The sequence below is a fragment of the Bos mutus genome, chromosome 17, assembly GCF_027580195.1.
Source record: "Bos mutus isolate GX-2022 chromosome 17, NWIPB_WYAK_1.1, whole genome shotgun sequence".
Taxonomy (NCBI): Eukaryota; Metazoa; Chordata; class Mammalia; order Artiodactyla; family Bovidae; genus Bos; species Bos mutus.
In genome coordinates this window covers 31,793,018-31,810,128 of record NC_091633.1, presented here as the reverse complement: position 1 = coordinate 31,810,128, position 17,111 = coordinate 31,793,018, and the positions used below count along the sequence as shown (strand labels likewise).

Sequence of the window (17,111 nt, the reverse complement as noted above, 5' to 3'; positions counted from 1 at the left end):
TACTGGAGTGGATTGCCGTTTCCTTCTCCAGGGGATCTTCCCAACTCAGGGACTGAACCCGCGTCTCCTTCATTGTAGACGGATTCTTTACCACTGAGCCACCAGGGAAGCCTATGACATGCATAGATCCTCTAATTATTCAGAAGTGAGATGACAACCCTATGAATATCTGTTATTGCAAACAGATGTCAAACTGGTCGAAGTACATTTCATCTGCTTCCTGGAAACACTGCTCAGTTTCCGATCGTGTGGCAGGGCCATCCTAACACAAACACACTCTAAATAAATGGAACCAGCATTCCTAGTGAGATGAGGGTAAAGGGACTGTTGTGGGGGATTCCTACACCTAGAAACAGCAGGGTAACTCTTCATCAGGTGTAACAGTGGACCGAGGGGAGGAGATCCAGTGCGTGAAAGACTGGGTAGTTTGTTCCCTGGAAATAGTCCTATTGGGGGCTTTCCTGGCCACATAAGAGAGATGAATCTAGGACACTCAGCACCACTTCATAGATCTGTAAGGCTAGCTCAGAGGCAACACTGGGTTTTCTTTCACAAGGCTCCCCAGGAGGCTCAGTGGTAAAGAATCTGCTTGCCCATGCAGGAGGCTCAGGTTTGATCCCTGAGTTAGAAGGATCCCCTAGAGAAGAAAATAGCAACCCACTCCTATATTCTTGCTTGGGAAGTTCTACGGACAGCAGAGCCTGGAAGGCTACAGTCCGTGGGGTCTCTAAGAGTTGCACATGACTTAGTGACTAAACAACAAACAACAACTCCTACTGAAACTAGATGTGGTGGCCTGAGTCAACAGGAAAGATGTCCTTAACTGTGAGTCATCAAGTGTCAGATGAAAGTGCACATATTTCTAGAACATACAACACGAAACCTGTAACTTCTTTATAAAGGTTTAGAGACAGATCTAGGACTTCCCGATGGCTCAGATGGTAAAGAATCTGCCTGCAATGCAGGAGACCAGGGTCCGATCCCTGGGTCAGGAAGTTCCCCTGGAGAAGGGAATGGCTATATACTTCAGTATTCCTGTCTAGAAAATCTCATGGACAGAGGAGCCTGGTGGGCTACAGTCCATGGGGTTGCAAACAGTTGGATACGACTGAGTGATTAATACACAGAACTAATTTGGATCACTTTTGAAGGAACCACCAATTTCTTGGTACCAATTAAACCCATCTATAAAAAAATTTCAAAGCTTATCAGGCTAAGGGTGTTTCAGCAACAGGCCTGGCCAGCTTGTCGCCGCCCAGGCCTGATGTTAAGATGGGTGATAAGGGTGTTAGCAAATTCCCCACGACGAGCAGGACAGGGGTCGGGCCCAAGAACTGAGGCTAAAGCCAGGATTATAGCTCTAGAAGAGCTGCGGATCTTAGAGATCAGGAGGGCAGCAGGCAAAGGGCAGGACTCAGTGGACAGATCTGGTCAGCACAAATTGATTTCACAGAGGAAGCAGTGAGCGAGATCTTAGTTCCCTGCCCAGGAATTGAACCTGCATAGTCTGGATGAAAACCAGAAATCCTAGCCATCAGAACAGCAAGGGCTAGAGGCTAGAAGCTATTTTTCCCTGGATCTTTGCTCCCATTGAAAAATGCATGTCTCGCAAAGGCAAAACTGTAAATGCAGGTACAAAGTTTATTATTACTGACACAGCACCACAAATGAGGAAGCACACAGAAAAACAGTTTTAGTTAAGACAGAACTAAGGTAGAGATCGGAGAAGGCGATGGCACCCCAGTCCAGTACTCTTGCCTGGAAAATCCCATGGACAGAGGAGCCTGGAAGGCTGCAGTCCATGGGGTTGCTGAGGGTCGGACATGACTGAGCGACTTCACTTTCACTTTTCACTTTCATGCATTGGAGAAGGAAATGGCAACCCACTTCAGTGTTCTTGCCTAGAGAATCCCAGGGACGGGGAATCCTGGTGGGCTGCCATCTATGGGGTCACACAGAGTCAGACACGACTGAAGTGACTTAGCAATAGCAATAGCAAGGTAGAGATGCAGGAAGAGAAAGGGTGTGGGCGACCCCTCCTAGTAAGAGGCAGTTAAGTCGTTTTTATATAGGGCGGTTCTTTCGGGTCTTTGTTTACCTTTAGCCAATTATCTGTTGTTGTTTTTTTTTCCCCCACACCTGACCTGCTCTATGATCCTCCCCAACATTTTTTCCAAGATAGATTCCAGCCCAGAGGCCTATGGGATATTAGCATCACCTATTATGGGGTGGTGCCCCCTCCTTTTTGACCCCCAAGGAGCCTTTCTGCGCATGTGCAGTGTCTCCCTTGCTCCAAGGATGGGAAATATGTGACCTCTTGATCCTTGACTCAAACAAGATTTAGGCCCTCTCTATTCCTGCCGTGATTATTACCTTAAAGTATCCACAGGAAGCAAAGCCTGGCTATTTATCTTGTTTCAGGTGTCACGGCCATTTCGGAGACCAAACAGGAAGCTGGTTGTAAGTATCTTAACCTGGAGCCCACTTATCCCCTGTTTCAGGAAATTCAAACAGGTTGTAAGTGTCTGGCCTGAAGTCCATCTTTTTCTTGCCCCAAGAAATGTAAACAGGAGGCCAGTTGTAAATATCTAGCCTGGGACCCATCTATCTCCTGCCTCAGACCAGGAACAAGTATCCATCTGTGGGTCTGTACCTTATGTACCAAGTCTGGGTCAAGCACAGCAAGAAGTTTACCGTTAAGCTTTTCAGTGACGGGGGCCCTTAGGCATCCATCTGGTGGGTGAGCTTGCGCCCACGTCAGCAGCAAATAGCACACTTGACAGATGTGCGGAAAGGAGAGCCCTCCTCACCATCTGCTCTGGTCCTGGACTTCTCCCAGGTAAAGGACAAACAGTCTTTCCACACATGTATCTTTTCCTGGGAAGCCTGGAAAGATTTAAAGATTATTTCATGGCCAGTGAAACCTAAGATGTTTCACTTGACTGTAGATAAGTTTAAATTTGTTTCTGAAACTAGGCATTTAACTTTTAGAAGCCTGATTTATAACCTTTCACACTAGACTTTTTCAAACTGTGAATTTCTGGGCTCCTTCTCACAGAAATTAAGGGGAATCTCTGGGGAGCTGGATGGAATATAGGTATCTATTTTTTTTTTCAAATTTTCAGTGATTTCATTGTTCTTTAACTTTTTATTTAATTTTGAAATAATGAATACATTGGGCTTCCCTGGTGGCTCAGCTGGCAAAGAATCCGCCTGCAATGCAGTTCGATCCCTTAGTCGGGAAGATCCCCTGGAGAAGGGAAAGGCTACCCATTCCAGTGTTCTGGCCTGGAGAATTCCAGCGACTGCATAGTCCATGGGGTCACAATGAGTCAGACACAGTTGAGCAACTTTCATTTTATTTCACTTCACTTCAATGAATTCATCATTGTAAATCACAAATTCTTCACTGTAATTAAAAAAGATGTAAAAAAGTATTACTCTCTTACTCCTTTTCTATATAAGGGTATAGTGTCTATGATCATGATATAAAGAATATAAATGAGTATTTGTTTACCCACCATCTTTTTCAGTTTTATTAAAGGATAAGATATGTATGGAAATACACAAATAGTAAATGGATAGCCAAGAAGCTATCCCCAAATGAATACCACCTAGGTGAAGAAATGGAGAAGGCAATGGCATCCCACTCCAGTACTCTTGCCTGGAAAATCCTATGGATGGAGGAGCCTGGTAGGCTGCAGTCCTTGGGGTCACTAAGAGTCAGACACGACTGAGCGACTTCACTTTCACTTTTCACTTTCATGCATTGGAGAAGGAAATGACAACCCACTCCAGTATTCTTGCCTGGAGAATCCCAGGGACGGGCGAGCCTAGTGGGCTGCCGTCTATGGGGTCGAACAGAGTTGGACATGACTGAAGCGACTTAGCAGCAGCAGGTGAAGAGATAGAATATTAGGGAATTCCATGGAGATCCAGTAGTTAGGACTCAGCTCTTTAACTGCAGGGACCCAGGTTCAATCCCTGGTCAGGGAACCAAGATCCTACAAGCTGTGTGGCACAGGCCAAAAAAAAAAAAAAAAAGAGTGTACAATATGAGTTAAAAGAAAAAAAAGAAGTGGAACATTAGCACATACCACAGTGCCTGCACACATTACTTCTCCATAAATGTATAGAAAATTAGTGGGTTATTTTAATGGGCCACACCATTGTCTCATTGTCTACTTTTTCACTTTGCTCTCCTGATAGGTTTATTTTTCAATGGAGAGAATGCGTTAGGTGTGAGGATTATCCTATCAGTCTCTCTGAGCTAATAATATTCATAGCAATGCAAATATTTTGAGTGTTCTATGTGTCTTTATGTGGCATATGTGGATATTAGAGCATGGCAGCAAATTTTCAAACCATGACTCATTCAAGGAATTCAGCCTTATTTTTCTAAAAGTAAATGAAACTTCTCTTTGGAGCCCATGATACCTGATGGGAAAAAATACCTTTGTGTTCAGTTTCAATTTTGACCTTGAACAGAAGGTGGGAATGGTTACACATTTCAATGTGGGTTCACCAGGCCTGGGAATGCAGCTGCTGCCCTGGGGAGCCTGAGGTCTCTGGGGCAGAGGATGTGGCTCTGTCTGTTGGACCACTTGTGAGCAATACACACAGGCCCAAAAGAGAAAGTCAGCCTGCCGGTCATCTTAAGTGCTGCCCAAGAGGACAGCCTGAAGAGACAAGGAGCTCTCCGCGGAACAGTAGGCTGTCAGATTCCAAAGGGCTGAGCAGACATCAACAGCCAGCCAGAGAGGCCATGATCTTCAAAGGCGGGGCACCACCCCCTCCCCGGTCAAGGGTCAGCTTTAAGCACCTGCCCCGTCCAGAGAGCCAGCATGCCAATTTATCGCGTCAGAGGAGAGCAAGGCCGTTTCTGCTGTTAGCTTTGCCTCCCCATCACCCTTCACCTCTGGGACAGCCAGAGCCACTCACGGCAGAGTGAGTGGGCGGGAGGATCAGGTACAGGAGGGGCTAGACAGAGAAAACAACCCCCTGTGGATTTCCTTTCTCCTTTTTCTATAGATTTTGGCCACACTTTCTGAGGAATAGCAAGCTTCAGAGAGGGGAAATGCTGTAAACATAAATGTGAACATCTTGACTATTACATAGAATCTAACTTTTGATTAGTTTATGTGTATATCTGTGACTAAAATAGAGACATTAAAAATATAATCTAAGTCTGACTATAGAAGTTATGTCTGAATTTTTATGCAAAGGAGTTGAAAAGCGCTATACTAGTCCACAGAGCAGGTTTGAATAGGCAGTGGGAAGAATGATTCAAATTGCTTTCTGGGGCTTCCCTGGTGGCTCAGTGGTAAATAATCTGCCTGCCAAAGCAGGGGACACAGGTTCAATCCCTGATCTGGGAAGATTCCACATACTGTGGGGCAACTTAGCCCGCTTGCAGCAACTACTGAAGCTTGTGTACCTAAAGCCTGTGCTGCACAGCAAGAGAAGCCACTGCAACGAGAAGCCCATGGACTGCAACGAAGAGTAGCCCCCGTTCTCTGCAACTAGAGAAAAGCCCCTGCAGAAACAAAGACCCGATGCAGCCCAAAACTAAAACAAACAAACAACAAAAAAAGTTTTCTGATTCTTACTGCTGAGCATTGCTTATCCAGTGTATTTTTAATATCAGCATGTTAGCTACAACCATGGTTCTATGAGCTGGTTCCTAACTCTACCAGAGATCTTTGCCTTGGGGCAATGGTGACTCCCTGTCAGGAGGCCAAGGCTGGGAAGGGCCTCTGAGATGATCAGTGAGGTGTCAGGGACAAAAATGTGGGGAGAAGAGGGACAGTCAACCAAGTTCACTAACTCAGACAATTCATTTCTACTTCCTATACATTTATCCACTAAAAAAACAAGTTTTGGAAACAGTGGAGCTTTCCCCTTAGTATATCCTGGCCTTTGCCAAACACTAACTTTTATTTTTGAAGAGTTCGGGTCAGTTATTCTTCTAAAAACAAGAAAATAACAAGATAATTTTACAAACCAGCTTTGTTATAGCTTTCTTTCAAGAAGTTAATATTTATTATCTAGACAGTAATTCTGTGCTCATGGAGGTGTGCTTTAAAGAGTATTGCTCCCATATAATCCAGCAATCTCACTCCTGGGCACATATCTGGAGAAAAACATGGCTCGAAAGACTACGTGCACCCTAGTGTTCACTGTATGGCTGTTTACAATATCCAGGACATGGAAGCAACCTAAATGTCCATCAGCAGAGGAACAGATAAAGATGATGAGGTACATATATGTGGTGGACTATTATCAGCCATTAAAAAGAATGAGATAATGCCATTTGCAGGAATATAAATGGACCTAGAGATTATCATACTGAGTGAAGTAAATCAGAGAAAGATAGATATCATATGATATTGCTTATATGCAGAATCTAAAAAGGATACAAATGAACTTATTTATGAAACAGAAACAGACTCACCGATTTAGAGAATAAATTTATGATAACCAGTAGGGGACAGATAGGGAGGAGGGCTAGAATGGGAGATTGGGATTGGCATGCACACACTGCTATATATAAAGTAGATAACCAACAGGGACCTCCTGTATAGTACAGGGAACTCTACTCAATACTCTGTAATAACCTAAATGGGAAAAGAATCTGAATAAGAATAGACGCATATATATGTATAACTAAATCACTGTGTTGTACACCTGAAACTAACATAACATCATCAATCAACTATACCCCAATACAAATTTTAAAAAGAGTATTGAAGTACAATGGAAGTCAATTTGATGCTTAAATTCTAATTAAGCTTAGACAGAATCTACAGGTATTTCTAGGCCTCTGTCAGTACTGGAATTGTCCTGTCTCGTTCCTCCACATGGCAGAACTTTTAAAGAGGAAGAAAGATCTGAGTTTGAGTGCTAAAGGAACAGTTCTATTATGATTTTCGGTATTTCTTTACTTGGAAGTTAATTCTTTCCTTCTATATATATTCTAATGCCTTGATCTTTTTTGCATTGTCAAATGTAGTCTTTTTAGGATTACAGACAATACTCTAATTTCTCCAACCCCCATATCACAACCTTCTTTTCCGGGGCGGGGAGTCATTCCCTATCTGCTTCCAGTGTGTCTGCCTGTTTGCCTTCTAGATTATATTTGCTGTAGAAGCAAAAACGGTACGTCTAAGTGAGACCCAGAGGTCATCAACCCTTGCCTTTGTGCCGGGACACACAAATCACCTAAACCAATCACTAACCTGTTTTTTAAATACCTCCAATCAGAGAGAATCCACAACTTTCTTTTTGTGATCTGTTGAACTGTGCAAGGGCACACTAAACGTCTCTTCCTACCCATGTGTACTCCTATTTGCCTGTTCTATTTTAACCTTCATTTGCATTAACCCTTTCTTACCTTTTTATGAATTTCTAGGTGACTTCTCAGAAGAGGTGGGAGATCAATGTGACTCTGGACACAGCCAGGATGAAAAGGTGAGTCCCTGGGAACTCCGATGCTCTAATCCCAGGCCTCTGGGGTGATGGCATTCATCTCAGGGGGCCTTTATTCTACTGCTGCTAAGCAAACCCTCTCAAATGCCTTTGAATTCCAAGAGTCTGTTTCTAAACAGGACACTAGAGGGCTCCCGGGGGTTAAAAATAAGTGGAGAAATATTTGAATGAAAACTGCTTCTGGACGGCATTTGTTTTTTTCAGAATTTAAAATTAAAGTTCATTTTTTTTAATATTAAAAAAAAAACCCTCACGTCTTCAAAGTGGGTTGTCAGCAGCCAGTTAACAAGTATCCGTTTTGCTTTGCGATCAGTAGTTTTAAAGGGAACTTTTAAAGCTGAGCTGAAATATTTGAAATGTGGAACACTCTTGACCATGAAATATGTTCTACTTACATGCCTCAGCCTTTAAAAGTTCTTTGCATTAGAGTCAGAGATTACATTCTTCCTGGAGCCAAGCACGGGGCCAGCTGTGTAAGTAACATTGCTTACCAGTTCTTCTTCTTTTTAATAATGTGAAAAAAGACAGCTAGAGAGCTTTGGGTTTTCTTTCAGCTGAATTTGGTGGAAAGAAAAGGAATTAAAAGCAGTTAGATGCGTGTTTTGTGTTTATGTTTGTGTGTGTATGACCGAATAAATGTAATTACTTCCAAGATACGTGAACATGTATGGCTTTATAGTATAATGACCCTTAATGTAAGATGATGAAATGTATTATGAAGAAAAGATTGTACCATCAGATTAAGAGAATATATTTCTGATTTTGAATGTTAATATTTGGGGCTTCTGCCCAGTTAATTAATGCAAGACTTCTAAAAATAAATAGAAGATAGCTATAGATTTTTAAAACCCTTTGTTGCTTTTCTTAAATCACTTTTTAATTTCAAAAAGAAAAGACTGGATTTGTCCAATTTTAATGCTTTTCCTTCAGGATCAAATTAAAAGACTCTAGCTACAAGTTATAAAACAGTCTTGGATTTTGGTAGTTTGTTTTCACTAATTGTAACTAGTGGTGACAGTAATGAAAGGAAAGGGTCCCGTTTTTTTAAAATTTCCTCTTGTGGAGGAACTGAACGGGAGTTTGAGACTGTGACTCAGTGCACTCTTTCCATTCATTCCCAGGAACTAGTCAGACTTCTCCTTGGGGAGACTAATGGGGGTGTAAAAGGTTCGTTGTGGCCAGTGTCAGAAGCCTTCCCGGCTCCATCACCAACGCCTAACTTCCACCTCGACCCACTGGAGACCACTTAAACACCCGAGCGGAAGCGACAGCTGCGTTCAGAAAACCATGCTTCATGTCAGCAGGCACCAACGGCCGAGTTTAAACTCTGTTCAGCATGTGGACACCGCGGAGAAATGAGCTGCCCGGACAAGCCAGGGCAGCTCATAAACTGGTTCCTCTGCTCCCTGTGCGTCCCGAGGGTGCGGAAACTCTGGAGCAGTCGGCGCCCCAGGACGCGGAGGAACCTCCTGCTGGGCACCGCCTGCGCCATCTACCTGGGCTTCCTGGTCAGTCAGGTGGGGCGCGCCTCTGTCCAGCACGCAAGGCCGGCAGGAAAGGGGCCGCACCGGAGCCGGGCTGCCACCGAGGCCCCCTTCCCTGAGATACCCCTGGATGGCACGCTGGCCCCTCCCGAGTCCCAGGGCAATGGCACCACGCTGCAGCCCAACGTGGTGTACATCACCCTGCGCTCGAAGCGCAGCAAGCCAGCCAACATCCGTGGCACAGTGAAACCGAAGCGCAGGAAAAAGTACGCGGTGGCTTCGAGAGTCCCAGGGCCCGAGGCTTTGGTGGGACCATCCCTTCGGCCTCAGGTAGCTGCAAGGGCAGTGGATTCTGAAGTGCCCGGGCACGTCCCAGGAGGAAACCTGGCCAAGGCTGGGGAGCGACCCTGGAGGTGGATCCAGGGTCCAAGAGCACGAGGTGGGGGCGCAGATGTGCAGCTGCCCCTGGCCGGGGAGAGCAACATCAGGATCTACAGCGAGAGCGCCCCATCGTGGCTGAGCAAAGAAGACATCGGCCAGATGCGCCTGCTGGCCAACGGCGCCGTGGCGGGTCTACAGCCGGCCCAGTCCAGGAGCGGAGCACGCCTGCTGGTGCTGGAGGGGACTACCCGGCCCTCGGTGCCCGCCTGCGGTCCCAGCCCCTGCGGGCTGCTCAAGCAGTCTCTGGACATGAGCGAGGTGTTTGCCTTCCACCTGGACAGGATCCTGGGACTCAACCGGACCCTGCCCTCTGTGAGCAGGAAGTCTGAGTTCATCCAAGGTAACCCTTTCCCAGGCTTCCTTATTTGCAGCTGTCGGGGATTGGGCTTGATTTTCTCTTTGCCTCCCTCTCTTTTTCTAAATGATTTTCTCCACCCACGGTTCCCATTTGGACAGCAGCAGCAGCGTGTCTATCCACGTGGTTGGCATCCTTGATTTTCCCAGCTTTGGGAGGATGCAAGCTGTCCTCCACAGGCAAGAGAAAGCTCCCACTGCAGTAATCTGAGCTCTCTGTTTCCCTGACCTTGCTTCCCAGAGGTTTATTAAACCTAATTAAAGCCAGTGGCAATTTCAGTGATGAGGAGTGGAAGGTGGGGTGGAAGAAAAGAACTTGCAGACAGTCAGGCATATTGTTAAGTAGGATACTACTATGGAAGTAAGTAGAATGCTGTGGATGGGAAGTTTTTAAAAGTAAGGTGGGGGTAGGGGGTGGGTTATCTTTTTTCTGCAGATGGAATCTTTCTAAGAGGCCCAGAGCCAGATCATGTTAGATTCAACACCTTCATTTTTCACAATGGATTTAATTGGTTTCATTTACAAAGCTAATGAGATCAAAAGAGGTAATTTGTTCCATAGATGCACTAATCAGCTGGTGGTTTCTCCAAGTCCATGACTCTGGTTTATGGAACCTGAGTGTCCAGATGCCGTCAGATGATAGACACTTTGTCAAGTCCCAGGGTGTACAGCCAGCTGCTTCGGCTGCAGGTGGCCAGGACTGGTGTGTGGCCATGCTCATGCCACAGAAAGCATTTTCTCTGGTGCCTGAGGCAATTCCAGAGTGTGAGGACAAAGTAAGGTAGGTCCCTTGCTTGTGTTTGAAAGCATAGTGATCCCAGAAGTTGTCACTAGCTCAATCCAGGCTAGTCCAAGAGGCTAAAAAGAACCCCAAAGACATTGTAAGGTCAAAGGCTATTTATTTGCTTCATCTCACCATGTGAGTGCGTGCTAGGTCACTTCAGTGAATGCAAAGTCTGACTCTTTGCAACCCCATGGACCCCATGGAGCCCACCAGGCTCCCCTCTCCGTGGGATTCTCCAGGCAAGAATACTGGAATGGGTTGTCATGCCCTCCTCCAGGGGATCTTCCCAATTCAGGGGTCAAACCGGCCTCGCTTATGTCTCCTGCATTGGCAGGCGGGTTCTTTACTACTAGAGTCACCTGGGAAGCCCCCTCCTGTCACCGTAAAAGCATTTCAGCCCAGGCCCTGTGGAGTCTGGACTGGAATACATTAAAGCCTTTGGAGTGGTCAAAAGCCAAACTGCATTTTAATGACTTCAGGAGTGTAATTTAGCTTTAGAATGGGTACTTTTTGAACTACCTGTGATTTGCTTAGAAAGACTGGTCATCCCTTACTCATCCTGGTTTATGGCTAAGTGCTTCAGATTCATAGGTGTGTTTCCATGTCTCAAGTTCACAGAGTCTTCACCAGGAGGAGGCCAATGTGAGAAAACTTCTCTAACATTCAATCAAATGTTGGTAAAAGCTCATTTTTAGCAGGTGCTTGCTGTTTGCTAAACACTACACAAATTGAGACATACAGTCCATATACACCTCGATTCCTATGTTTCTCACAACAGTGCCAGCAGGTAGGTGCTATTTTTAGTTCCACTTAGTAGATGAGAATACTGAGGCTTAGTTAGGCAAAGTAATTGGCCTTGTGTTCATGGCTAAGCTGGGTTTTGAGCACAGGCCCAGCAAACTTCCTGACATCAGCTTTTCGCCTTTGGGCTTAGGTGGCTGTATCACTTCCTCCAGACAGGAGTTCTTGGAGATAAGGGAGATCCAGGAGGGCACAGAGACAGCAGGCACACACTGAGGCTATCCTGGGCCAGCAGCACAGAGGGTTCCCAGGGAAGGCTCTCTTGCCATTCATTTCACGTTGTAAAGGCCTTTCAGAAGAGGTGATGCACACTTGAATGTATCCCGAGGAACCATAGTCTGATCTGTCCTTCCAGATTCCCTGGGAAAATGCTGGATGGAGTTGGGAGAGTGAAGTAGAGTTAGAAGCCTGGGCTCCGGAGCCAGACCGCTTGAGTTTGAATTTACCAGGCATGTGACCCTCCATGAAACAATACCCACCTCATGAGGCTGTTATTAGTTAATCCATAGAAAACCTTCAGAGTGTGTGTGTGTGTGTTAGTCGCTCAGTTGTGTCCCATTGTTTGCGATCCCATGGATTGTAGTCCACCAGACTCCACAGTCCATGGAATTCTCCAGGCAAGAATACTGGAGTGGGATGCCATCTCCTTCTCCAAAACCTTCAGTAAATATTGGCTATGGAGAAGGAAATGGCAACCCACTCCAGTGTTCTTGCCTGGAGAATCCCAGGGACGGTGGAGCCTGGTGGGCTGCAGTCCATGGGGTTGCTGAGGTCGGACACGACTGAGCGACTTCACTTTCACTTTTCACTTTCATGCATTGGAGAAGGAAATGGCAACCCACTCCAGTGTTCTTGCCTGGAGAATCCCAGGGACAGAGGAGCCTGGTGGGCTGCCGTCTATGGGGTTGCACAGAGTTGGACACGACTGAAGTGACTTAGCTTAGCTTATTATTACACTAAGCACATGAGGTACCAATTTCATTGAGTAGCCTCAATGAACTCATAGAGCCTCCAAGCCTCATCTATCATCTTTTTTTGTTTTAATTGAAGTGTAGTTGATTTACAGTGTTGTAATAGAGTCGGGTGTACAGCAAAGTGATTCAGTTATACATACACATATATTCTTTTCAGATTCATTTCCATTATAGTTTATTAAAAGATTTTGAATATACAAAATATACTCTGTGCTATACAGTAGGTCCTTGTTGGTTATCCATTTTCTATATAGTAGTGTGTATCTGTTAATCCCAAACTCTTAATTGATGCCCTGCTCTTTGGTAACCATACATTTGTTCTCTATGTCTGTGAATCTATTTCTGTTTTGTAAGTTCATTTGTATCATTTTTTTGGTGGTTCCACATCTAAGTGATATCATATATTTGTCTTTCTCTGTCTGATTTATTGTACTTAGTACGATAATCTCTAGGTCCATCCATATTGCTACAAATGGAATTATTTCAGTCTTTTTTATGGTAAGGAATATTCCACTGTATATATGTGCCACATCTTTATCCATTCCTCTGTTGATGAACATTTAGATTGCTCCCATGTCTTGGCTTTAAACTGCTGCTATGAACACTGGGGTGCATGTGTCTTTTTGAATTAGTTTTCTCTGGATATATAACATTTCTTTATGTGACAGGACTAGAACTGAAACTGCGGTGTCCTTCTTGCTTAGTGAAACTTCTTGGTGCCAGGATACCTCTAAGGTATCCAGCATCTTTGCAAATGAAGAAGGCAGTTGCATTCAATTTGAAGGAGGCATTTATAATCCCAGTATAGACTGGTGTTCCCCTCTCCTTTCAGAAGTAAGTGGTTATGGAAAGAAACCGGCAAGGTTGCATTGACATGACTCTCTATGTGATGAATTAAATACCAAAGATCGTATTTCAGGTAATACTAGGAATTTCTTTGTTCTTTCTTTGATTCTTTCTCCTAGAATGTAGTTATTCTAGGAGAGTCATAAAATCAGGCCAATTTCCTCAGGAGGCTAGGACCTAATTTAGATATAGTTATGAGCACTCTGCACAATATGATTCTATTCGTGGAGACATTGTACTGATGTAAAGAATATACATAGATCAGTTCTGGTCATGGTAGGGGAAACACAGTCTTAGGTTCCTGGTACTAGCTCTAGCTTTTTCCTGACTTGTGTCTTTCTCCCTTTGATTTCCACAGATATGTGTATCTTCCCTCTAGGGTGCTCCTAGGCCTCTCTTGGTCCAAGCTTAGCTTTATTTGAGCCTCCGCATCTACCTAAAGTGATGATAGATCTCATCTAGGTACCCAGCATCTGCTTCTGGCCCATTCTGTGTCACTGCTTTGTAACTACAATTGCTTGTTGATCATCTCCTCCATCCCACTAGGCTTTAGGTCTGTGAAGGCAGAGATATCTCCCGTCTTGCTCATCACTGTGTTTCTGGATCCCAGTGGAGAGTCTGGCACATAGTAGGTGCTCAGCAAATATTTTTGAATAAATGTAAGAATGCATTTTTGGATTGTTCCACTGACTCTAAACAGTAAATCTATATTTGCTTCAGGCTTTCAAAACTCAGGACAACATTGTTTGTCCTAAATCCAGGCTGGTCTTTCTCCTGCAGTATCTTATAAATAGCTCATTGAAAAGGGTAATGAAAAATGTCCTTGGCAGCCTCTGAATTATGCAAATAATAAGGTTTATGGAGCTTATTCTTGTGAGGACCATCAATATAATATGGTCTGCAACCTCATGTGCCCAGTCACTTAGTTGTATCCAACTCTTTGCAACCCCATGGATTGTAACCCACCAGGCTCCTCTGTCCATGGCATTTTCCAGGCAAGAATATTGGAGTGTGTTGCCATTTTCTCCTCCAGGGTATCTTCCCAACCCAGAGATTGAACCAATGTCTCCTGCATCTCCTCTTTTGGCAGGTGGAGTCTTTACTACTGAGTCACCTGGGAAGCCCCTCATACTGTAATGTATGTGGCCTCATACCATAATGTATGTGGCCTTATACCATAATGTATGGTGGCTTCATACCATAATGTACGGTGGCCTCATACCATAATGTACGGTGGCCTCATACCATAATGTACATGGCCTCATATCATAATGTACAGTGACCTCATATAATAATGTACAGTGGCCTCATACCATAATGTACGGTGGCCACATACCATAATGTACAGTGGCCTCATACCATAATGTACAGTGGCCTCACATAATGTACAGTGGCCTCATACCATAATGTACGGTGGCCTCATACCATAATGTACATGGCCTCATATCATAATGTACAGTGACCTCATACCATAATGTACGGTGGCCTCATACCATAATGTACGGTGGCCACATACCATAATGTACAGTGGCCTCATACCATAATGTACAGTGGCCTCACATAATGTACAGTGGCCTCATACCATAATGTACGGTGGCCTCATACCATAATGTACGGTGGCCTCATACCATAATGTACGGTGGCCTCATACCATAATGTACATGACCTCATACCATAATGTACGGTGGCCTCATACCACTGGGCCACCTGGGAAGCAACCTCATACTGTAATGTAATTTGATAGTGAGTTTTCTGTAGGAGGAGCAGTGGAACTCAGGTATGTATTTTTCTGATGATCTGGCTTGGTCTGGGAGTAAAGCTTTTAATATCTGGGAGAGTGGTTAGGGAGACAGTCCTATAGGTAATCTGCTCTAAGTGTTGTTTTTCTTCTCTGACTTTTGATGAATGTTTGTGAAAATGAATTTATGCTTGGTAACAAGAACATGGCTAGTGTATCTTGTGTGATGAATGCAGATATTTTGCTTATCTCAGTTAATCTTTCAAAGAAACCTATGCAGGAGACACTTTCAATTTTGAGAAGAAAGAAAGATAAGAAGAAAGCAGCTCAAGGTCATACAATGAGTTTATTTTCCAGGAAGAATTCAAGCACTTGTCTTGTAACTTCCTGTTTATCATCTGCTTTCCTCACCAAATCATTTCAGGGGCCTTAATTAAGTGTGTCTTCTTTCCGCATCACCACAACCTACTCATGTACTCATTAGTCAGTTATCTAGCACAACTAGATGCTGATGACTTGCATGCTGATGCCCAAATATGGGCTATTTCATTTCTTAAGGAGACAGCACTGTAACCATAGCAAGCATAACACTGAGTGTCACTACGTACCGTGTGCGTATTATCTCATTATTTATGACAGGTACTCTATGAGACATTTTGTGGACGTGGAAGGAGAGGCCTAGCGTAGTTAAATACCTTTTCTCAAAGTCATATAAATTACCCTGATGTAAAAAGGGTCCATAAGATGCAAAGGGAGATGTAAAAGAGCATCAGAGGCTGTGATTGAATGATGGGCCTGTCGCAGCCCCTCAGATGAAGCTTTTTGCCCATTCAGTCCGAAGACAAAAGGTCCCACTGATAAAGCTCCAGGTATTTCTTTATTTGTCTGTTTGTAAAACTGACAGAAGTGATCCTGTCATCCCAGAGCCACTAGCTAAGGTTCATCTGGGGCAGGTTCTTGGTTATACAACTTGATGAATTCTAGATGTCTCTCCTTGAATCCCAAAATAGATGTATGTGAAATTAGCAGGTATACTGGCCCTGAATGGTGTACTGAACTATTTTCTGACAGGTGTCACTCCAAATATATCCTAGAAAATAAGAAGGGTGTACTTGGGGAAGCGTAAGGTTGTAATTAGGTAGGGATGGTTCAGGAGGGGACCATCCTACAAAGTCTAGCTATGATCACTGGGCCAGAGTCCCATCCTATGATACCTGTGCGGGAAATACAAAACTGAATTGAAAGATAGCATCAAAAGCTTTGAAAAAAAATCCATGTTTGCAATAATGAAATATTTTTTTAGTTGTGAGTCTATAAAGAATCTAGTGTTATGTATCACAGAACATCTACACTGCATTTGATATCATTTATCTGTTGCATTACTTAACAATTCCACACAGCAGAGAATCCTGAGACTTGGTAAGGGTACATAGCTAGTGAGCAGTGGAAGTGGAATTTGAACCCAGATCTGTCTGATACTAGTCTCCCATGTTGCTTTCTTACCCACAATACCGCTCAAACATAACTTGATATAATCGTGAGATAGTGACAGTAATGTGCAAATTTTAACCTGGTGATTTCTAATTTACCATTATGCCAACCTTTCTATTTAACCTATTTTTTCAACTCAACCATTTAATATAGATACTAATTTTCACTCAAGGGAAGTATGAGCATACTACTTTAAACACGGCTACAAGGCTTATTGTTGTTTAAATACAAGCCAATGCCTCCCAGGTCTTCTTGTTTTACCATAAACAATTACTTGTATGTAAATATGACTGAACACATTAGTATGTTTTCTGCCAAACTGTCCTTGGGAAAGTCATCAGTCATGACAGAGGTCACCAGATACTGTGTGGTGTTGATACATTTAGATAAGTTTTTAATAAAATATTTCAAATATGTATCTAAGGCAAGACAAAGCAGATTATGTCCACGTAAAGAGCAGAGGAACCCAGCAGCCCCTGTGGTCCTCCACTTAGCAGCTTGGCCAACCTTTGTGGCAGTCTGCCCAGCTACACAAATGAATCCCAAGGGCTACCATTTTGGTAGCATTTAAGCATCCTACTATTTTTCATGCCTAGCATGGAAGATGCATTATGTTTGCTTTATTTTTAGGATGCTGCTTTACTGCCACAGAGATGTCAGACTGAATTAAGGTAGTTCCAGGAATTGCGTGTGTCAAGGCTGCTTGGATG

General features: G+C 43.9%; 1 protein-coding gene across 2 annotated transcripts in view; it reads left to right on the top strand.

Annotated features, from left to right (window-relative positions):
- The first annotated feature begins 7,321 nt into the window (after positions 1–7,321).
- The window catches only part of GASK1B (golgi associated kinase 1B), a 73,771-nt gene continuing 63,981 nt past the window's right edge, over positions 7,322–17,111 (top strand). The window contains exons 1-2 of one of the 2 annotated variants that reach the window (XM_070386424.1): positions 7,322–7,470; positions 8,610–9,753. In XM_070386424.1, coding sequence (XP_070242525.1) covers positions 8,844–9,753 — 910 coding nt within the window. In that variant the 5' untranslated portion in view covers positions 7,322–7,470; positions 8,610–8,843. Of the gene's footprint in view, positions 7,471–7,758; positions 7,962–8,609; positions 9,754–17,111 lie in introns of those variants that run through there. The other variant, XM_005909668.3, reaches the window with a different exon arrangement.